This window comes from Anoplophora glabripennis, unplaced genomic scaffold (genome assembly GCF_000390285.2).
Source record: "Anoplophora glabripennis isolate ALB-LARVAE unplaced genomic scaffold, Agla_2.0 scaffold832, whole genome shotgun sequence".
NCBI classification, from domain to species: Eukaryota; Metazoa; Arthropoda; class Insecta; order Coleoptera; family Cerambycidae; genus Anoplophora; species Anoplophora glabripennis.
In genome coordinates this window covers 63,656-87,808 of record NW_019416916.1, presented here as the reverse complement: position 1 = coordinate 87,808, position 24,153 = coordinate 63,656, and the positions used below count along the sequence as shown (strand labels likewise).

Below are 24,153 nucleotides of genomic sequence, written 5' to 3'. Positions count from 1 at the left end.
ACGCAAAGAATTAATGGCGGCCGACAGTCGTAAACAATAATAAACATCCAGCATAGAGCAGGTACTGCGCGCGCACCTTACCACATGTCTTTAGCCAATAGGAGGCTGAGTTCTCAAAATATTTACAGTAGAACAAAACAAACCAAGACAATGCACTGTCTATCCTTTCTGAGGTCGTTGGAGGTCGTTGAATAAAATACAGCTATCGATATACATATCAACTTTTTTTTTAATTAATATTAAATTGACATTTAAAACTAAGGCAATTACAGCGGTAAAAAAAATCAACCAAAAATTTTTTGACGAATATGAAGTATTGTGGACATCTAAAAAAAAATTGGAGAAAAGAATTTTTGATATTTTTTTTTTTCATTTTTTTACAATAATTAACGTTTTTTAATAAGAAAATATGGATTATTGCTAAAAAAACATTTTCAACTTAAAAAAAGTGAAGAAAATGTGAAAAATTACTCGCTACATTGACACCAAAAATGACTAAACATTTCGGGCACTAGGAAAAAAATCGCAGCGCTTTCAAATTTTCAGGGTTGCTTCAGGACACTTTGAGGTTGAAAAGTTGCAGTCAATATCTTTAGTTTATCCATTATTTGCAAAGTTATGTCAAATTATTCAAATATCCCTAGGAAATTTTTTACGTTGGTTTTCTTACAATTACTCAAAAACCGCTGACTCAAAAAAACCCTAGATCGGAAACCCAAAAATTTAAGATTTTTGTAATATCCCTTAATTTTTGTGACTAATGTATAATAAATATATTTAAGATCTATAAAAAAAGATATTCTTTGCATCATCAAAAGGCAAGATTCTAGAATTTTTCTAAGCATTGGTTAAATCGGTCGATAGCCGCACGGGTTAAGGCGTCAGTAGTTAAATCCTGTGCAAATTTCTGCCCGGGTTCGATTCCCGCGGCCGGTAGACCGTAGATTAGCTATGTTTGTTCGGAGGATTAGCACCCTCTGTGCAGGTATGGTAGGGTGGAAGAATGTTGGCTTGGGTCAATGTGAGAGATTGACACCGGTTGGCATTTGACCGCCCCCCTAATTAATGAGGTTTTCCAGGTTTCCCTTATTCCTGCACTGAATGGTGGTTAGGGCCTACCAACACAGGTCGTTCCTGGGTGCAAATGTGGCCTGCGTAATAATAATATGCTGCCTCCTCTCCCGCACAAGTTTCCGACTTATGGGCTAATTCTCGTAGTTAGAATGAGGAGTAGAGATATTATTATTATTAATCCGCGAAAAAATATTTCCACACCTAGAAAAGTTTTACTTTACAAATAAAAGTACATAAATAACATGTCTAGTGGTTTATTAAAATTTTATTCTTTTCAATATTATTTATTTTTTTACTTTCTAATTTTTATAAGCAGTTGCAATTATAGTGTATTATCAAAATTGCAAAAAGAACCAGTACTGACTACCTTCATCTGTGACACAACTATATTCATGTAAACAATTTTTGTTTGTCGATCCCGAAAATCCTCCTGAAAATGAAAGGGTGCAAGCAACCATTATGCACTGTTTGTACGGACAGAACCAATAAACTATTTAAATCTGGGTTTACGACAATATAAAATCCCGAATATTCCAAGGTGCAATTAAATTTTATAAATAGTTAATGCCCCTTTCAAACGTAAACTTGGCCGGGCCTGTTCGCATCTTGACTAAATTTATGTTTTACTATTTATACGTCAAGACCCCCAATAAAACCAATTAAGTATAACAGAAATGAATGCCCTAAATGTAATCTTAGGGCTGGTAAATATTTACGTAGAGTGTATCCATCATATTGAAGGAATTGAAAATGTACAGTATCAGTATTTACATTTTCTTCACAAAATAATCTTTTTTACAGCTTCAAAAATTCATTTTTAGAACATAGTCTTCCGGAAATATTTTTTAAACGGAACACCCAGCATTTTTATATTTTTGAAACCTCTATTTTTTGTTAATTTCAACAATTTAAATAATATCTATGTCGCTTCAGTGGCTTTTTCTAGATAAAATTAATTCACATCGACACTATGGGTCGACCTGCAACTGCGCTCTTGCCATATTCTATTAAATCTGAGTATTAAATATAAAATAAATTGTAACAAATAGAAAATGATATGACTTAAATTAGAATATATTACAAAAATTGTTCTACATCCAGAGTGTAGAGACTTAAGACTCCTTTGCAATTATTTTATTGGTAAGAATTTATTTTTCTTTTACACTAAAAAAATTTCACTCAAGTTTCACTCAATGTCACTCAATAATGTTCAATTTCTGTCCACACCCGATTGAGTGAAATTTTCACTATATTAGTATGAGTACAATTGGGTGAAACTATTGCATCAAAAATTTGTAAAGTTTACTCAAATCCGAGTTACTGCTATCAATTGAGCGACTTTTGACTCTATTCTGAGTATATAAAACATGATTTAAATTCAACTATTATTGAGTCATTTTTTACTCCGACTTTTAATTAACTAAATATTGAGTGCAAAAATAAATCACTCATAAATGATTGATAATTAGGAAATACAGTGTTGAAATTAATTCTCTTCGCGGGGCGGGCCTCCTCCTGACCTGGATGAGACCCGCCAGCTGAGACCCGCCTCCGCCGGCTAAGGCCTGTTCTCCTGGCGATCGCGTTTTTCTAGAGCATCTAACGGGCCCCTATCAACTGTGGCCGAGATTACAGAAGCAATATGTAAGTGGTGCCATCTTCACGGCGCCATTTAAATTACTCGAAATTAATATACATTTAAACTCACTCGCTAATGAGGACATTTACTCTGATTTAGATGCAAGTGCACCAAATACGAGTTTACGTGAAGAATTTATTTAAGGAGTACTTATATTTGAGTGAAAGTACTCAGTTTTAGTTTAAATATAATCACAATTGAGTAAAATGATCAAAATGCCCAATATTGAGTGAAAATGTACTCAATAATTTCACTCAATAGAATCACTCCGAACCTTTATTGCTTTCACTCACACAGATTTTTTGCAGTGTACATGTTTTTGTACATATATTCAAAATGCGTCAATTTTAAGTTTTTTTAAATTTAAAATAAGCCTTGAAAAGCACAACGCGCAGTTGAATAAAAACAAATCTCTTTAAAATTATTTGTTTCACAAGAATATTTTGTTCCAAATGTAACCTTAAATATAAACATCGTAACGAACAAAAGTCCAAAAAATCCATCTTTGTTTATATTTCGTACAATTATTAATCACTTAATCAATTTTCTGAATATAAGTCGTGTTGTCAACACCTTGTATCTCAGAATAAAACTGGGACACTCTGTATATTTATTATACTTGTGCAACTTCTTAGCAATACCAAAATGTTTTATCAATGGAAGATTAATTGTATAAGGTGTTCAGTGTTCAAATATTCTACAGACAAAATTATACAAGTGATTCTCTCAAAAATAAAAAAAAGTTCAGTGAACGAAGCAAATTTTCTTGATAAATTGATTGGTACTAATATGGCTTTACTCGCTGTTCAGTTAGGCCACTAGACTTGAAACTAAACATACATTACAGTTTTAAGTAAAATAAAAAAATGTAACCCTGCTTTAAGCCACATTTCGAATATCATCCAAACAGTTAAAGATATATGAAATAAATTAATGAGATTAAATGTTAAATCTTCAAAAAAGTGTTAAATCTACCAATTTTGAATCGATTGTTTTAATTAAAAGGCACGTAAAATAAATTAAAATAACTATGTCACTCTAACTAAAAATAAAAGCGTTTACGGACCTATGTTCGCAAAATAATTAGGAGTTTACTATTGTCTTACAGATAATAAATTTGAAGGATATGGCGCCAACAGTAAAGCTTAACAAAATGTAAAATTAGATCTAAAGTTTTGCTGTCTTTGCCAAACCTGTGAAACTAGGGATGGATCTTTAAGACTTTAAGATATATCTGCGTCAGTAATTCAATTTTATGGTTTTGGAGCTGCTATCTATAACACCGCACAGTTTTCATGTCAACGTTTCCTACAAATTGTTAAATATATATTTTCAGAGCGAACAATGTATGGACAGGTCTTAGAATTTTGAAACTTTCTACTGAAATTCTCATCAATAAATATTACCTTTGTCCTTTGTCTAATACCACTGGCAGAAGGACTAATTTAACAATTTTTTCACATGTGACAAAGCACTGTTCTCTCTGAACATTCAACATTCAGCCTAAAGACGGTAAATTTTTTAATGTACCTAAGTATTACAATTTTTGTATCGCATACTTCTTTCATGGAGGACAGTTGAATTATGAAAAAATAAAATTTTATATTTTCAGGAAAATTTCTGTCCTAAAACTTATACGAGGTCTGTTCAGAAAATAACAGAACATTATTTTTCTTAACATTATTATTAATTTTATCTATTATTGGGCCTTGTTTCCTTCAAAGTACTCTCCTCCCCAAGCAGTCCTGGATAGCTTAATTTAAAATGGCCTGTGAGGAACTTGATCGCAAGGAGCCAGGTCTGGCGAATAAGGAGGGTGGGGGAGGACAGTAATCTGACTTGGCACAAAACAGACATTTGACAAAGCTGAGTATGCGGGCGTATTGTCCTGGTGCAAGAACCATGATTTGTCTCGCCATAACTCTGGCCTCTTTTTGCGGATTTCTTCACGCAACTTTGTAAAACACCTTAATACACCGTTTTTTGTTTCACCTTGAGGCAAGAATTAAAAATACACAATTCCATTAAAATCGAAAAACAGTGCTCGTCACTTTGACATTGGATCTAGACTGACGTGTTTTCTTGAAGCGTGGAGCTCCTTTGCCAATCCATTATGGTGATTGAACTTTTGTCTCAATGTCGTAGCCGTAAACCCAGCTTTCGTCTCCCGTTATGATCCTTTGAATGAATGTTTCATCGTCACTGAATTGTTCAAGGAGTTGCCGACAAACGTCCACATGATTATCTTTTCATCAAACAAGGAACAAATTGTGCTGTAACCCGATTCAACTATTCTGTCAAAATTTCATGTCATGACCCAATTGAGATGGTAACCTCTTCTGCAATTTCTCCGACAGTCAATCGGCGATTTGCACGAGATCTTTGACTTTCTGAACACGGGAGTCATCAGTTGAAGTCGAAGGCCTTCCTGGTCGATGATCATCTTCAGTTGAGTGTTGACCAATTTTAAATCGTGAAAACCATTCGTAACAGTGCATGCTACCCAGAGTATCATCTCCGTAAGCTTGTTTCAAAAGTTGAAACGTTTCCGCGAAAGTTTTCCCCAGTTTCACGCAAAATTTTACATTGCATCGTTATTCAAGAAAAGCTCACATTTCAAAAATCGTCGCTACCACTAAAACACGTTACACTCAAATAACAATATCACGGAAACTAAATGAAATATCAACAATCCAAGGACATGTGGTTACAGAGGAGGTTATGCGCAACGCAATGCTGTCAACCGCATATCACTAAATATCTCCATTGACGCGTAATTCAAAAAGTTCGGTTATTTTCGGAACAGACATCGTATAATAGATTTGGACAGGTAAAGGCAGATGATTATAGTTATATTAAAAGCAAATTATTACATAAACAAAAATATACTTCAGCCATTTCTTTTATTTTAAGACATGCACGTTCAAAAGAAAATAAGATATAACATTTTATTATGGACATTAAAACTAGTTGATTCAATCACTTCACGATTTGATATATACCACACTGCATTGTTTAATACCCCGACATATGTTTGATGTAACGCTTAATGCAATCCCAATCCATCGATTTCAAAATAACCAGAAACCTAATTATCCGTGCACAAACAGCATTTTGTTTATTTCCATTTTGTCAGGTTACATTAGCCCACTTCATATCTTTAAACAAATCTCAGTTTATAAATTCTAAATCAACAAAGAATATTCATTGGTCGGAAACATTTAACCTGGTTACGCGATTGTTTAAGTTAAAAAAAAAAACGCGCTAAATTATATTGTATAAGTTTAAGATAAATAAATGCACTATGACAGATTAGGGAAAATTTCTCTAAAAGATAAGATTTGTGAAAATAAAAAACACGTTCGCCTATCCTTAAACCTTTGATTTCTGTGAAATAATTTTATGTAATGTCGCTTATCTAAAAATTAAAATGTGTATATTTTGTATAAATAAAATTGTTTCCAAAACTAAAGTTTTACGTCTTTTGAAAAATCGGTTATTATCGCATTTTTTATCTATCAACAAATATGTTATTATCGATATGCTATAGTAAACGTTATTAAAAAAAATGGAAAGAAAATCGCAATACCGACAAAAACCAAGTGTGTTACACTTATTCATGGGACAAGTCTTACCCAATCGCGTGCCTAAAACATTCCATTTCGCAACTTGTATAAATAGCAGTTTATATTCTTGTTACATAAAGTTCTGCTATTTTATAAGTAGATATCGGAAATGTTAGGGCGGATGCAAAGTGGTACAGGGTCGTCTGTAGGCCCGGGTTATCTTTTATGTAATTTTATTCAAACAAAAAGTGGCAATAGTTGCCTTCTTATAACTGCACTTTTTACATTATAAGAATATACAGAGTGTTTGGTAAGTCGATGCATTCCTTGCAGGAGGTTATAGTACAAGTGATTTGTGATATATTTTCTTAATATACCATATTCCGAAAATGCTTACTTTCCGATCTACAGGGTGTTAAATTTTTAATAAAATAATGCAAATATAAATATTGCGGAAACCGCTCAGAATATTTTAATGAAATTTTACAAGCTTTGACAGTTAACAAGAATACAATATGTTTTACGATAAAAATATTGTTTTCAGTTTCACCAGTGGCGTGCCCCTTTGGATATTTACGCCACTGATTTTTCTAAAAATAAAAATTATTTTTCAGTTCCTTGTTCAATTTGGAAGAGAAGAGATATTCCGACTGTTTTTCTTATGACGTACCATTTTCGAGTAAAAAAATTAAAATCAATTAATTACATGGCGTAATCCGGTTTTAATAATTTGAACTGACCATAAAATATATAGCTATAGTACGTAATAATCAGTACAAGCAAAAGTTAACAAAATAATAATTTCTAACATAAGGAAAGCGATTCTAGAAAATAATTAACAGTTGTCCTAAGTTTTCTGCCGTTAATCGTCTCCGGCTATGGGTATATACTCATTTCAAAAACAAAATGTTCAACATTTACCGAAGTCACAGGCGCATATCTAAAATAGACAAAATTTTTAATAGATGCTATTTTGACTAATGGTGGCAAAGCATCAACTACTTTACATTTTAGTAATTCCATAATCCGCGTCATTGTACAACAACATGTACATGTCTGCCCGTGATCTGAAGCTTCGCATCAATCAGTTTATTCGGTGCGTATCTAGCAGCACCCTAATGCTTGCATAACCTGAGCATTTTATTGTCGTTTGTGCGTGTGTAAGTGAATTTGACGCTTTGCTTTGTCCGAGTGTATGGCACATGTTTTTTTGGCAGTCAGTAGCATTATATATCGTGAGCATAGAGCGGCACACGGCTTGACCACAGATTTACCCTATTTCTACTATTACAACGCATATTTCCACTTACTAGTATACTATAGATTACTACTGTTCATTTATTTGATAGTCACCACAAAGTTTCCGACGTCTAGTTATACCTAAGTGTTGTCTAAAATAACAATAATTGAAAAATACTAAAAAATTATCAATTTCAAATTGTAATGGGTTCTAATGATACCTAATAATGTTTCCAACTAGTTAGGTAGTTATTTATGTTAAGTAACAGTTTTTTCATGAATACGATATTTGTTTCAGTGAAAAGTTACCATAAAATATTTATTTTGCACACTAGCGCGTGAAGTACAATTTTACACACTTATACCTAAAATCTAAGTTTGACAATTTGAAAGAACGTGATGAAGTCGATTGTAGGTTGTGTTAAAAATGCTTACAATTATCGTATACAAAGACATGGAAAGCGCGTGATGTAACGTTGTTAATATGCTGGGTGAAAGTGAAATTTCTGTAAAAAGTAATTTCTAGATCTTTGAATAAATCAACACGTCAAATTAAAGACATGTGCGAACAATAATATTTCTTTCCAAGGATTGAAGCGACATATAAAGACGTTTGGTGGCTCATAATCTTCCTTATGTTATATACTCTCATGCATATAGTGGCATATTTTGGAAATCCAATATGGCGACCGTGTATGGCGCCATATTGGCGAAAGGCGAATTTTACGAATATCAGTATATTCAGCGAGACAAGGTCCTTATTCGACTAAAAATAGCCAAAAATACACCGATACTAACTAATAATAATAATTAACTAATATTGAATCTAGAAAAGCGGTGATGAAAAGTCTCTGATATACTTTTTTGCTTTTGCTGATCGTTCCGCCAAATTTTCTAACGTGCCGTGCGGCTAGGTTTTAGGTCGATTGGTTTAGATTTCCTAGCTTCAATATTACTCAATGATTCTGAACTACTGGAATAACATAACTGTTTTGAATAGAAACGAATCTAAGATTGTTTTGTAGTTCCATACAACAGATACTAGAGATTTTCAAAAATTTGCAGTTTATGTTTGTTTCAGATTTTTGCGATGATTGTATTCAGGTTTCAAGATTTTCACCAGATTATGTTCAACTTATCAGCGATCGCATTATCTCGAGCGTAGACGTAACGGTTTGTCATTGTTCATTGTAAACGATTATTTAATATTTAGGAATTTTTGGTTACCAATACTAACCCTGCAATGTTGGTTGCCTAAGCTTGGCGGTCACGTGGATTGTAAACATTTATGGTGGCTCTATATACCTAACCAATGCAGTGAAATCATGCACAAACATTTTCTTCCTCCTTTTATTAGTTAACTTAGACATGTACAACAATCTATTATTTCTGTATTTAAATAATTAATAATAATACGATTGTTCAGAGGTTATGTCATATCTGAAAGTCCAGGAAGATGTCCAGTATTTTTTATGGGTACTAACTGCAATAACCTGAAAGCATTGACATATTTTCTTGTGCTGAAAATATGTTTTATCTTTGTTTTTATTACATTGTATTGCCATTTCAACCTGTAATTAGCCTTTGTTTTTATGTATCCCAATAAATAAAGTATTTTAGAGTAGTATTTTTTCTTATTTCAATTTCCGACAAAATTCACAACACTTCTGTTATACACTGCATAGAGCAACTGAATATATTTCCCATAATATAACACTTGAAATGGTATTTCATCAACATAATATACTTATCTGCCTCAAGTATAACTTCTAACCCTTTATTAATATGGGCATGGGCATCATCAAGTGTCTAGCTCTTAGAAATAACACTGTATATTTGTACAGTGGGACCATATAGTCTACTTATTAATTACCTATTGTGAAAACCTGTCCGTGGTAGCTTCCCTGGATGTTTTCATTCGAATTAACAACATTTTTCGTCCGTTGACTTGTCAAATAAATAATCGTCTGGCCGCTTCGCTACTAATGGGACGTTTTCACGATAAGCAAATAGAAATTATGTCAACAAGGCAGGTGGGCTGTCAGTTCAAATATTTGATATAGGAGACTGCTGCTGCCGAGTTACCTGTGTACTTTCGTTATATTTATTCGACTTGTTTATGTCGTTTTACACCTTTCATATCGATAATTCTGTAACTGGGTGGTAAAGGTGATCAGTGAGGCATTAGTGAACAAATATGGGTTTGGGAAGGGAGAGGTTACAGGAGAAAGACGCCTACGAGCAATAACATATACCCTTCTTTTACTTGTACTACTCAGGGTGAGTAAGGTTTAATACCTTAACATATCTCGTTACTAAAATACTCCCTTAAGAAGTTACAATATTGTATATTAATATTTCAAAATAATATATTTTATTATTATTTTTAACTCCGCTTTTAAAACTTCAATGATATTTGATACAGTGAAGTTTCAGGGCTTAAACAATTCTTTATGTTTTTGCTAGATATTTTTGTTTTTAAAGAAAACTTAAGTGTCTTTTGAAACGTCACTTTATTTAATCTAAAAAAGATATACTTATTGCATCGCGAAAATATATAATTCCCCGAGAGAAACGAATCTGGAATTGTGAAACCAATTATATCTAAATTTGGTCTAAGTTGTAACAGAGAGCCTTCATAAATGATTACAAGCCACGTGACCGCCGAGCGTAGGCAACCAACACTACACGGCTGGTACTGCCAACTGAAAATCTCTAAATCTTAGCGCCACCAATATTAATGATTCGTCTACAATGAACAATGACAAATCGTTACGTCCACACTAGAGATAATGTGATTGCTGATTGGTTAAATAAAATCCTGTCCAAATTTGGTTAGTGCATTGTACTTCCCTAAACCTATGGGTTTAGGTTTACAATAATTAAGAAAGTCAGTGTGGGTACAGGAAAAACTGATACGTAGTAGATTATTACAATATTTATTACTCGATACCAATGACAATTGACATTAATAGCCTGATGGCTTACAAACGATTTCTAAATCTAACAACTATGTGATGGCGCCCAATGTCCAAACAGGAATATGGAATTCGCGGATAGATACAGTAACAGATATCTGACCTTCAATTCAGTTCTGCAGGTAGTTATCTACGACACGGGCGGGCTGGTGACAAGGGGAATACAGCTAACTCTGTACTTCTTATGCTTTCCTGGATGACCGGGAATAGGTACCTTTACACTTACGCTCAATCGTGAGCGACTGGAGCGCCCCGTTCCAATCACACGCGAAAGCTTGTTAGTGTAAATGTATATGATCGCGCGGTTCTTAGACGTGTCAAATCCTGCATTACTTCGCCAGTTGTTTTCATGCGGAAATTTCACGTAGGGTAAAGTTTACTTCGATTTTCACGCGGTTTTGTGGAGTTTACTCTTAAAAGGCGGTAAGTACTTTTTTAATTTTTTAATATAAACATAGCTACCTAGGATTCGCATATTTGTAAGCGTTTTTGTATTTTTTTATAGACTATGGCAGATGCACGATATTGGTCAAAAGAAACAATTACAAATTTTATTGAGCTATATAAATCCTATCTATCTTTATGAAAGATTAAATCTAAAGAAAAAAAGAAGCCACTTTTAATTTTCTTTTTTTGTTTATAATTTACTCCATTTCAGAACAAACCGTCTATAAAACTGTTGAAATTTTTAACACTCCACGAGCCACGACTATCGCGCGAGAAACTTGACACTTTTCAATTTACACTAGCCGTGTTATCATGTCACATTTCACCGCGCAGGCAATACCGTGCGATTGGAGCGTGTCAATTTTTAACAACAAAGTTTTAGAACGCGACACTCAGGATTGCGCGAAAATACGCGCGATTTTAACGGGGCGCTCCAGTCGCTCACGATTGAGCGTAAGTGTAAAGGTACCTAATGTCAGCAATCTCCTGGAGTGGTTATTTAATGCAACACAGCAGCTGATTCTTCAAGACTCCTGATTTAATGTCCCTTCTCCTGTCAATGTCTTGACTTTTTTCTCCTTCTTCCCAATACACCCCGCGTATTCCTCGTTTTTTCGCCGACCTCGTACCTTCGCACTATTCCCTTATACTCGCGCACTTCACACCCACCACCTAATACCTACAACTAGTATATTTTACAACTACTTACAACTATGAATGGGGTATTGCGACGGGCGCATTACAGCATCACTGTCGGTTGCGCAGATTCGATATGTATGTTTTCAGCCACAAAAATTGAATAACTCCAACATTTTTAAGAGTAAGGCGATACTTCGCATTGTATTAGCTATGTCATATCCAAATAGGGTTAGTACATCTCTCGCGGTTTCGATAATTCAATAATGTTTGTTTTCAGCCAAGAAAATTGAATAATTCCAAATATTTCGAATTTTCACCACCAAGAACGGCGGTGACATTTTTTATAGCAAGGCGATGTTTCGCATTGTATTAGCTGATAGCAAGGCGATGTTTCGCATTGTATTAGCTATATCCTGTCCAAATTTGGTTAGTGCAACTCTTTCGGTTTCGTAAATTCAATACCTATATATGTTTTCAGCCACGAAAATGGAATAATTCCAAATATTTCGAATTTTCACCACCAAGAACGGCGCTGACAACATTTTTGATAGCAAGACGATGTTTCGCATTATATATTTTTTATTTATTTATAATAATTCATGTTAATACACACAGTGTTTACACACGTCACAAAAAGGAGGGAGAACTACTATATTAGCTATATCCTGTCCAAATTTGGTTAGTGCAACACTTTCGGTTTCGAAAATTCAATACCTATATATGTTTTCAGCCACGAAAATGGAATAATTCCAAATATTTCGAATTTTCACCACCAAGAACGGCAGTGACAACATTCTTAGCAGTAAGACTTTGCTTTACATTGTATTAACTATGTCCTGTCCAAATTTGGTTAGTGCATCACTCTTGGTTGCGCAAATTCCATATATATATTTTGCCACGAAAAAATCGTCTACATTTCAAATCATTTCTACAAGTCGTCTACTACATTTTTGTTCATTTGAAGACAAGCAGAATTTTTAAACAAGAGTGACTGTTATTCATAAATTGCAAAATAGAAACGTTTGTTGCAGAGATCAGTTGATCTTTCTGTGATTTTTTCACAGAAAATATGTAAATTCAAATAAAAAAACTGAAATGATGCCACAAATAAGAAATTTAAACGAATAACGCAACATCTCATAATAATGAAATACCCTGTAACTTCTCAAGTAATGTACGCTGGAATAAACACGAGTACTAGTTTTCGTGTTCCTTGTCTCCCACAGTCATCTACTCGTATATCAGAGCTTCCATACAATGAAATCCTATAGAAATAAATATTTAGAATAAGAAAAAATAAATAACGGCAATCAACCTGGCCATGTGTTGGGCGATGGGCGGCTGGTATTTTCAAAAAATACCTAACACGTCGGTAGAAAGCACCAAACAATGCGTAAACAGGTTGGAAAAGGAAGGTGGATTAAACGGACGTTTTTATAAAATATGCGGGACTACATCTAGTTAAGAATGACTCAGGTAAACGAGAGGCATCGCCCGGATTGCACGGATGACAGTGAACATTGTAATCGGGGAACATAAACACTCTCTGCAAACGCTGCGCTGCTGGCCTTATTAAAATCTCCTACTAATTGTTATTACTGACATTTTAAAAGATTAAAATGTCCTAAAGTTGAGTATAAACAACAAGATTTTGTCCTAACTGCAAATTTTTTTATTAGAGCTCATTTGTGTTACACGTGAACTGCGCTTAATTAAAATGACCTACTGATTGTGAGACATTTACGATGTTTTACTGTGGTAGAATATAAGAACATTCGATTCATTTTAATAACTAAAATGCAACTACAAAGACAAAAAGTAATTTTTAATAAATTGAATTCACATTCCTTTTTCACTATACTCCAGTTTTTTGTTTACAGTGGAGTATATTGTATATTGTTTTGAAAATTAACAATTATTTGTATCTAGTTTATTATTTGTAATTTATAGGAATTCATAAAAGCTATTAAATTGTGTCCTAACCAAAATTTCGTTCAAAAAGATGCTAAACTCCCTTTTAATAATACAGAAACTAATCTATATTGAGAAGATAAATCGTATTTGTATGAAATCATATAAAACAGAGCAAACAAATTTTTTGAGTGTTTTTCTCAAAATAATTATATCATTTAGGCCATTCTAAATTAGAACAAAAGCCGAATGTTATAAACTCAACAATTAATATTGCCCTTTTAGATGAAATATAAAAATATAGTCACAAAAGTCATATATTTTCAAAACTTCTGACGGCTGTTATCTGTTTTATACAGTGTGGACCATTTTCTGATGAATGTATTGGTGTCTTGGAAACTATAAGAGATAGGGAAATGGTTAAATGGGGAAAGTTTTAAACAGTTCTGTTGCTAACTTAGTGGTTTCAGGTTTTTGAGTTATTTTGAAAGAAAATAAATGTGGCGTTTTCGAAAATCGCCTGTAACTTTTTTATTTAGTTACAGGAAAACATTTTTTCACAACAACTTTGTCGAGGACTTTCACCGTATATTTAGATTTCCATTGCGACGTTTCGGATGCGAGAAACCATCATCAACTTTTTCTTGTCTCATGAGCGCCATATTGAATTTTAAGCTGAGCAAATAGAGCAATTTTGGCTTTGAAAAGATTTCAAAAACAACCTCATAAATCAATATGTATTTTAATATTTTTAATAAAACTGGCAACACCGCTTAATTTTTCGTAACCATTATAGAATAGTCACAAATTTTTGTAAAAGCTTATCATTTATGACACGTCGTTGAGTGAAAAAATGATAGTAATGGCCACATATTTACGAACAAAAGCCCTGTTAGTAGTCTATGAATCTCCATGACGATAATATTTTCATTTGTTTCAAACTGCTTGTCATTTTGAACTACTGGTTAATCATAGAGTTAAAGATTTGCTACGAAAAAAAGGGCTGCGAAATTTTCAAAATAATTTTATTTTTTACTCTTCGGATTAAAAAAAACCCTTACCTGTGCAGTTCGCCCGTACCGCAACCGGTAAGAAAGAGACCCCGTCCAAGATAAGCTTTACGCTGCTCCACGGACCGAACAATAGAGCATCTTATTAACTCGACAAGATCGTTTATTTCGTTAGTGTTTTGTTCTTCTTATTACCCGATGGCAACTTTAAATATTGCGGCCAGCAGCTAACCGTATCGTAAATCTTCGGTCAATTTAAATGCCCTTTGTTTTCTAATGTTCCCCGAATTGTTTCACATTTCTCGGGATGCAAATCTGGCCGGCGCGTTGTGAAAAAAAAAGAGTCACTGAACGGCGAGTCGTTAATTGGCCGACCACGGGCACCCGTTAAGGCGATTAACAGGTGCTCATTGTTATTAGTTATACGGTTGTCATAATGCTTATTAACACCCATCACCTTCATTTTAATTTTCACATTTGTTTATGTTTGTGTGTAATGGATTGTGGCTTTCGAGGTCGAATCGAGACGAGATGAAAGCCTGCAACTCATTGAAAGATAGTCGATTCTGTGTTGCGGGTATATTTTTTTACAGATACTATTACAAGTAGATTTTTTATCGTTTGCTGTCATGTAATAAATATTTTATGACATCAGTTTTAGTAATCATTTACTTTAACCACCAAAAGTAAAATCTATATAAAAAAAATCTATATAAGATAACCTAAAAGAAATGCAAGTAAAATATGTATAATAAAATTTAATTGGATAAAATTGCCTTAGCAATAACCCTATTATTTAGAAATATTCAAGGTACAGAAAGAATCTTAAACGTGTAGAGTAATTTCAAAATCTCATGAGCCGCGAAATGCTCAGAATTAGACCACGTGCCTCATTACAACCAGAAATGAATTAAGGTGCTCAGGCATCAATAAAGTCAATTGGCGAACGTTCGTTATATTTATTTGTATTGCTTAAATTAAAATAAAGAATAGGGCATTTTATTAAGTATAGTAATAATCGGATCAAAGGCTTGTCTACACTACGAGAGCTCGAGATAGACTGTGAATAATAGATATAATGTTTTTAGGACGTAGAATAATTTAGGCGACGGTCGGAATTATGTTCTGCGCATATGAAGGTCAAAGCTCATAAGATTTTGAAACAACTCTACATATATTTTAAACAATTAATTTACTCATCCGACCATGTAATTAATAGTTTTTCTGTAAAAAAAATTAGAATAAAAAAGGCTACTTTAAAATGAGTATAGATTATTTTTAAACAAAAAACTTGTTGAGGGCCGCTGACTTCACTCTGGTATTTATGCAACGTTGCCAGTGTTGCACAGAAATCTTAAAGTTTAAGTTTTTATACAAATAGGAAGAAAATAACGAATGAATAAGATTTTTTTTTAAGATGATACATTTAAGAAATTATGAATCTTCATAAAAATGTTTACAGCCTCTTCTTTCTCTTGCCATTCTTATCCGGCAATGGTTTTCAACAATACTACATGTGTCCTGTTATTCACATGAACTCAATTTTCAATTTAATATTCGTTATTTATGTACTGTTTTAATTATATGTATTTATATTGCGGGAGATAATATTTTTGCTATAAAATCCAGTGAAAGGTTAGCTTTTGTGTTTTCAGCTGTTCAGTTTCCTGTTCTAAATTAATTATTGTGGTTTACATGTGGATGGGAAGATTTTAAAAACTTTCCTTGTGGACAGCAATTCTCAAAATGTATAAATGGAAGGTTAAAAAAAATTAATATATCCTTATATATTTGTAGACGAGTATATCCTTATATATTTTTAATTTAAAAAAATGACGTTCACTGTACCCACAGTTAAAATATAAGTACTATCTTATAACATAAGATTAATCCTACATATTTACTATTTTTCTATGAATTCCTAATTTTTTTGATTTTATAAGAGTGTAACTTTGAATTGTGCAATTCAGTTTTTAAGAGGGTTGCAATGGAAAATCTTCATTTTTCCTTTGAAACTGCCTTTCCCCTTTTTCGTAATTTCTGAATCTATACTTATCTTCCTTATTCTATATAACCATCCCAAAATTATTGCAAGTCATTTAAGGCAGTTTTTGTTCTAAATCTCTTTTCATTATTCTACGTATTCAGTACTATCCAACCTTTGTTTTAGGTTGTCTCATGACCTTATTTCGGGATACCTCATGACATTATTTCTGTATTTATTAATGAAAACAATTTGAACTAATCTGTAGGGGTGTCAGAATTGAGCCGCGGAACATAAGGGTACGCATTATTTATTAAAAAACAACAAATTAAATTGTCTACAGTACACCACCATAAACACCAACGTATAGGAATTAATTACGCAACATCCGCACGATAACAAACAACAGTATACTAACGTGAAGTGAACGTGAAAAGCATACTGAGGCAGCGACTTACGCATGTCTCGGTTGACTCGCTTGGCACGCCATTGAATTGCGGCTCTCTCTGACAGCCCTACTAATCTGTAATAAATTTTTATTTTTCTTAATTACAAAAATTGGTTAGTTTTTCTTTGGGTCATCATATTCCAGAAACTACCAAAGAAATAGTTAAACTCCTCGGTAACAAAATAAAGACAACCGAATGCTTCTATATAAAAAAAAATTGAAAAATATGATTTTAAAATAATATTCAGAAAAGAATTTTGGACACTATTTGTAAAATACTTTTGCTCTAACACTGCATAAGTACGGTCCATCCATCTAAAATTTTATGGAAAACAGTGAATATTGAAATGCGAAGGAAACTGAAGCCAGAAAATTGATGGTTTTCTGTTAAAAAATACACTTTCATGTTTTAGACTTTTGCGACACTTAAATACACTCTCGCAATAAACCGCTGCCGTTTTTAGTTCGTAAAAACGAAATATTTACTTTAATGGCTTTACAAAATACAGCAATATTGTCAAATGCGTTAAACAATTAAATGATAATAAAGACAAATGTCACTGAACGTAAGAAACATATCATATTACCTGACAACACATATATGAATGTTCATGTAATGAAATTAACAAAAAAAGTCATGTTTATCCAATGCATTGGGCGCACTGTAAATTATCTTTGTTTTACAAAGATGAAAAATACACGCTGTTAGAAGTATACATCGTAAACTATCAATATTTTCTAACGCAACACAAAAAGAATATTTTACACTAAAAACTCTATGCTTTGTGCAGTCCTGGGCAAATAAATGTTTCCTACATGGAATTTGAAGAACGAAACTAATGAAACCCTTTCTTATAAAGGAAAGAAACTTTAATGTTGAGCCGTGTACCTATGTATAGATCAACAAGGATTGACGGCATTATTAACAAAAAATGACTACCAATATTTTACTTTCGTTAACTATAGTAAAAGAAGCAATTTACACAGTAAGTAAATAATTCGGTTGAATGATTTTGTACCTCGTAACTAGATGCTTCCCTTCTGATTTTTTTTCAACATCGGTTATCCGTGTTGCCATCAAAACAACAAAATTGGTTATTAATCGATTGACAAGCTAATCTCATCTATATTTAATAAAAATTAAGTGTGTTTATTTTCGGCTTCTTTAATGCTGAATTGCCCTTGATATATCAGTCCTATCTATCAAAAGCCGAATGTAATATGAGATAACGCGTTAATAATAATAGGTACATGTAACAGGTAAGTGGGAAGGTGTGTAATATTGTTGTCTCACCATCACACCATCAATCCCGACATAAAGTCGGACTTATCCGCCTGAGTGAATGGGAAAATTAATTACCTACCATTATTTCGCTTGTTAAACCGTCCTTCAAACGAGTTATATTTTATAAATTTTTATGTGAATTTTTCGATACACTGCAATACATTATAATATTTTTTAAATAAAAATTAATTTACACTTTAATATATTGGAACATACTAAAGCTAAAGAAAAATCATGTCTATGTGTTTTTTCTTTCGCCTACATTAGGTTGCACCCGGTTTAGAGAAGTGTAATATGTGTACCCACCCGCCTCTTTATGCAAAATGGAAAAATGAAATGCAGGAAAGCTCGCTTATGAAGGAAATGAGTTGATGTGGAAAGTAATAATAGTGGACCATATCGTAAATCATCAGAGACGGAGAGATGGTATTGGGACAAAGCTCCGTAATTTTAGATTTCGATTTTATCTTTTTCTGAGTATATTTAAAGAATTACAAGAAAAATAGTATTTTAGTAATCATCATAAGCCTCATTTTCTAAATATATATCTGTTAATGTTGTTGAATACTAAATTTCTGATTTTATTTTATTTTTTTGCATATGCTTTCACATATTTTCACTTTTACCATAACGTAAGTTATAAAGACATTTTGGAAACTATCACTGTGTTGATTCGATCACAAAAATAGGTAGTAATGTCTTTTGAAAAGTAATCCAGTTTACGTTAAAAGTGTTGGAAAAACGACAATCTTTTAATCATTTGTTGTAGGGTGAAATAGAACAAACTTTGTGCAGCAATTTCACTAGCACTGAAATAAAGGATCTAGATTGAACGTTATCATACCAATGATTTTTTTTTCACAGAAAATCGCGAAGAATCATAATCTTATTCCCCTAACTTTGACTTGACATCCTTGCAAGCAATATTTTCAAAAGTAAGACATTAACTTTTTAACATTGGTCTTTGTTACAGGTGGGTCTGTCTTTGCGCTTGGTGGGTTGCCAGGGTGGGTCTCTCATGGTCCCCTGAAAAAATGAGGAGTTTGAGTTCGGTCCTTCATGTCTGTGCTTGGGGATTCCCAGCAGCCCAAACAGTTGCGGCTCTAGTAAGGAGGGATGTCGACTCTGATGACTTAACAGGTAAAAAAAAATTCTCTACTTTCTGAACCAATAAATGTTACTAAATTTAAACTTCAATTCATTTTAATTTAATCAAGGCAAATGTATCATAATAAAAATGAAAAATTACGGTAGATACATTTTCTAGTACAAAAATTTCAAAAATAGTATTAATTTTTGGGTGCAAGGGCATTAGTTACAACTCACTGGTACTGCAAATATGACCTAGTTTTTCTTTTGTTCTTCACATATCCTCAATTTGAACAAATAATTATTTTAAAAAATTATGTAAATTTGATATACTGCTGAAGTGTGAAAAATCTCAACCGTTTTCAAAATGTTTTGTTTATCTCACTGCTTATTAAATTGGAACATCTGAAATACGATGACAATTAATTGAGTGAGTAATAAAAATAATTTGATATCTTTGTTAAATCAAAAAACGAGTATGTACAGGTTGATTCACTATATTTTGACCCCCTTTAACTTTTTTGTTTTATGAGTTATAAAAAATGTGAAATACAAAAGTTGCACGATTTTTTATGAAATTTTCGAAAATGAGTCCAAACAAAATGGCCGCTGATGTTAACTTTGTTAATTTAAATGGAACACCCTGTATAGTTTTTCATATTTGGATAGAACGTTCCCTGTCGAGCATAGCCGTATAGGGTTTATTGGATCCATCTCTAACAATAAGCGAGATACTATTAAAAAACGAAAAGGGTATTTTAGGCATTTCTACCATTTTTCCATTACATAAGGGTTTACAGATTTAGTTATAATATTGGATTTGGAAGTATTTAAGAACAACCAACATGTTTTTTAACATAGATACTTACACTAATGTGCTTAAAACTTACAAAAAACGATGTAAAATAATATTCCTAAATTTAAATAAAGAAAAAGTTTAACATTAGCCGTGTTATTCCTAATGCTCGTGCTCGGAAAGAATAGCTTCATACGCAGGTGAGATCTTGTTGATATGTTATCGCTGTCATCATTAGCGTATTTTCTCTCGTTTTGTTTAATCTTATCATTTTCTAGTTCTACTAAGTATTTTTATTGTTTTTCTTGGTGTTGCACTGTATCAGTGTGTTTATCCAGTGTTGGTTTCTTCAAGTTGTTTATTATAGACATAACCAAACTTTTCTTGAATGGTATCTGTTGCGAGGCTATTTCGCTTACATGAAATATCTTTAATGCTCATGCTCAGTAACATTGATATAATTTTAATTTATTAATTACTATAATAAATCAATATTGTTCTATAAATTTAAATATATAAATTCTATAATTCTATTAGTTTGTTACTTAGGGTTTGACACTTCTTAAATATTTCTAATATTGCCAGAATATCACGATATTTACAAAGAAGCCATTTTTTGGCACTTATGTCCAAAGTACATAAGGTCGAAAGTCGATCTAGTAAAAATATTAGGAAGTTCTTCATGACAATGTGCACTATTGGGTTGCCTATTATTTAGCGTATGTGACGTCACTGCTGAAAAGGTCTATGGGTCCATAGTATGTATGTAACTATGACAATTTGTTGCGGGTTGCCTAAATATGTGACGTCACACTAAAAGAGTCTATTGTTTCCACTTGGTGCCATATTTCAACTGTTTTGATTGGCCAACGTGTATTTCGGACGAAAAGTAGCTGTTTTACTTAATTTATAGTTAAGACTTTTGAAATAGAGTTTACGTTTGGCTTGCACATTATTTAAAGTTTTGGACGTACACAGTGGACTGCAAAGGGGGGCTGAAGTGCTATCAAATCAGAAAATTTAATTATTTACCGCTTTTAATTAGTTTTGTGGTTGTATTCACGTTTGTCCCTTCGTCGGGTAATTTTTTGACAATAAATCAAAAATTGTTATTACTTTTTATTATATTTCAAAACCTGTACATATTTATTCTTATACCCCTGGCAAATATTGTGACTAGATATCAAATTGTGATAGAATTGTTAGAACACACTTTTTAGGTATACAGGGTGTAACTAAATAAGTGTAAAACATTTAAGGGGGTGATTCCTCATCGAAAAAAGATAGGATCTTTCATATAAAGAAACTTCATTGGAGCATCCCTTGTTAAGATACAGCCCCTTAAAGGGGGTACATAAAATTTGTTTAACAATTTTTTTCACAAGCACTAAACAAGTTACAATATTGAAATTAACCTGACATTTTCTACTACCAAAAAGACACTTAGCCAGTAATTTATTTGGTTTACCCCATGGTAGTAAGGGGTGGAAAACGCAACCCCTAAAATTTATTTCCAACGTAATTTTTTGTCTTATTATTTTTTTACCATTTAAAAAATTATTTCCGATAGCCTGTTTCATTCTAAAAAAAAATGTCTCTTGAATTTTTTGCCCAAATTAAACCAGTTCGCAGTAAAAAATTATTTTACGAACAACTACAGAGATACATCGTCATAAATGCGGACTGGATTTACTGTTATTTTGTAGTTACTACCTGCATTAAATGATTAAAGGGGAATAATCAAAACTAATTTAATAATAACAAAACATACAACATGTAGAAATCATAGTAAATGTTCAATATGTCTACCTTCAGACATTACGCATGCGTCTAGACGTCGGCGCATTGAGCCACGTATTCGCTCAAATATTCCTGGAGTCTCTCTAATTACCCTGCACGCATCGATAATGCGGTTTCTTAAGTCCTCTACATCGCGAACAGGAGTACGATAAACCAAATGCTGCAAATGGCCCCAAGTAGACAAATCCAGAGGATTGAGATCCGGGGATCGAGCGGGCCAATTCTGTGGTCCTCCTCGACCTATCCACTGATTTGCATATGTTTCAGTTAAATGCTGACGTGCTACTTGACTAAAATGGGCGGGAGCCCCATCATGCATAAAAACCATATCCCTTCTGACGCCCAAAGGAACTTCCTCCAGCAGTACGGGGGGATGCACTTTTCTTAAAAATTGAACGTATGCCTCACCATTTAATCGAGGAGGTAGAAAATGAGGCCCAATTAAATAATCCCCAATAACTCCGACCCACACCTTAAGAGAAAACTGTTCTTGATGGTTAGTTTCGACAATAGCGTGATGGTTTTCATCAGCCCATATGTGGTAATTATGAAAATTAATAATCTTGTCCCGAGAAAAACTACATTCGTCTGTGAATTCGATCGTCTTCAGAAAGTCACGATTTCTTCTAATCATTTCCAGCATCCAATTGCAAAATTCAAGACGGTTCGGAAAGTCTCGCGGTAACAGTGCCTGTACTCGTTGCAGATGGTAAGGGTATAAGAGATGTTCCTTTAAAATTCGAAATACCGTCATATGATCAACATTTAGCTGGAAAGCAATCTTTCTAGTACTGGTAGTAGGTTGTTCTTCTATCAAATTAAGTACTGCTGCCTCAAGCTGTGGTGTTCTTACTTCTCGATGGCGACCACAATCCTGCGTTCTTTTGTTGAATGAACCATATTCACGTAATCGTTGATGAAGTCAGACAAATATTCTATGTGAAGGATGCTGCCGTTGAGGATACATTTCAGCATATCTTGTAGAAGCTTCTAACCCATTCCCCTGCGACAGACCGTAAACGTAATGCATATCAGCCATTTCCTCATTTGTGTATGCCATTTTAATAACAAGTGAATTATTAAAGTAACAAATTAAGAACAGAACAATACACAATTAGTATTACTTCAATTTCAAAAATTTACAAACTGACAGCTTGATTCCAATTTAATTGTCAGTATCGCTAATAGCGGCCTACTAGATAAATTAGTTTCGTATTTTCGTTTTATGGCGATATGTATCTTGTTCGTAAAATAATTTTTTGCTGCGAACTGGTTTAATTTGGGCAAAAAATTCAAGAGACATTTTTTTTTAGAATGAAACAGGCTATCGGAAATAAATTTTTAAATGGTAAACAAATAATAAGACAAAAAGTTACGTTGGAAATAAATTTTAGGGGTTGCGTTTTCCACCCCTTACAACCATGGGGTAAACCAAATAAATTACTGGCTAAGTGTCTTTTTGGTAGTAGAAAATGTCAGGTTAATTTCAATATTGTAACTTGTTTAGTGCTTGTGAAAAAAATTGTTAAACAAATTTTATGTACCCCCTTTAAGGGGCTGTATCTTAACAAGGGATGCTCCAATGAAGTTTCTTTATATAAAAGATCCTATCTTTTTTTCGATGAGGAATCACCCCCTTAAATGTTTTACACTTATTTAGTTACACCCTGTATATGTATTAAAAATTAAATTAAGTTTTTGAAAGAAATTTGATCAATATTTTCTCAAACGGACTAGTAAATACAATCAACGTCTTAGTTTACTTCATGAAATTGAAATCACGTTTTCAGAATTAAATTGGACGCCTGGCTTTAATTCTTAATTGGCATTACTTTTTATCAATGCTGTGAATGAAGTCCTGCACTATCATATACCAAAGCGTAAATCACATAACCGTGAGGAGTCCCACGAAGGCAGTTTAGAGTGGCATAAGGGAATAGTGCAAAAACGAAATCTACGGGGAACTCGTTTTTTTGGAATGGTTGACCGGTTGACAGTCCCGATGTATACGCCCTCTTGACAGTCTACCTGTGCTGAAGGCTGATGCCTCTCTCCTCGCGATGAAGCCATTAAAGAGGTGAAAATCGCCTGGAATTTTAAATACGCCGTTTTAACGCGTGTTACGAGTTGCGTCGTTTTTCTTACGGTTTGCACTCCGGTGGCTTTTTAATTTAGTCCGACGTGTGGAATCGTTGAGCTGTCCGTGCGTTTTAATATCTAGTTCACTTATACAGAGCAGAAATGATTA

At 33.3% G+C, this 24,153-nt stretch overlaps 1 protein-coding gene across 1 annotated transcript in view; it reads left to right on the top strand.

Moving 5' to 3' along the window:
* The window catches only part of LOC108913822 (frizzled-4), a 125,821-nt gene that overhangs the window by 87,581 nt on the left and 14,087 nt on the right, over positions 1 to 24,153 (top strand). Inside the window, exon 3 of the mRNA XM_018719450.1 lies at positions 19,194 to 19,360. Coding sequence (XP_018574966.1) covers positions 19,194 to 19,360 — 167 coding nt within the window. The remainder of the gene's footprint in view (positions 1 to 19,193; positions 19,361 to 24,153) is intronic.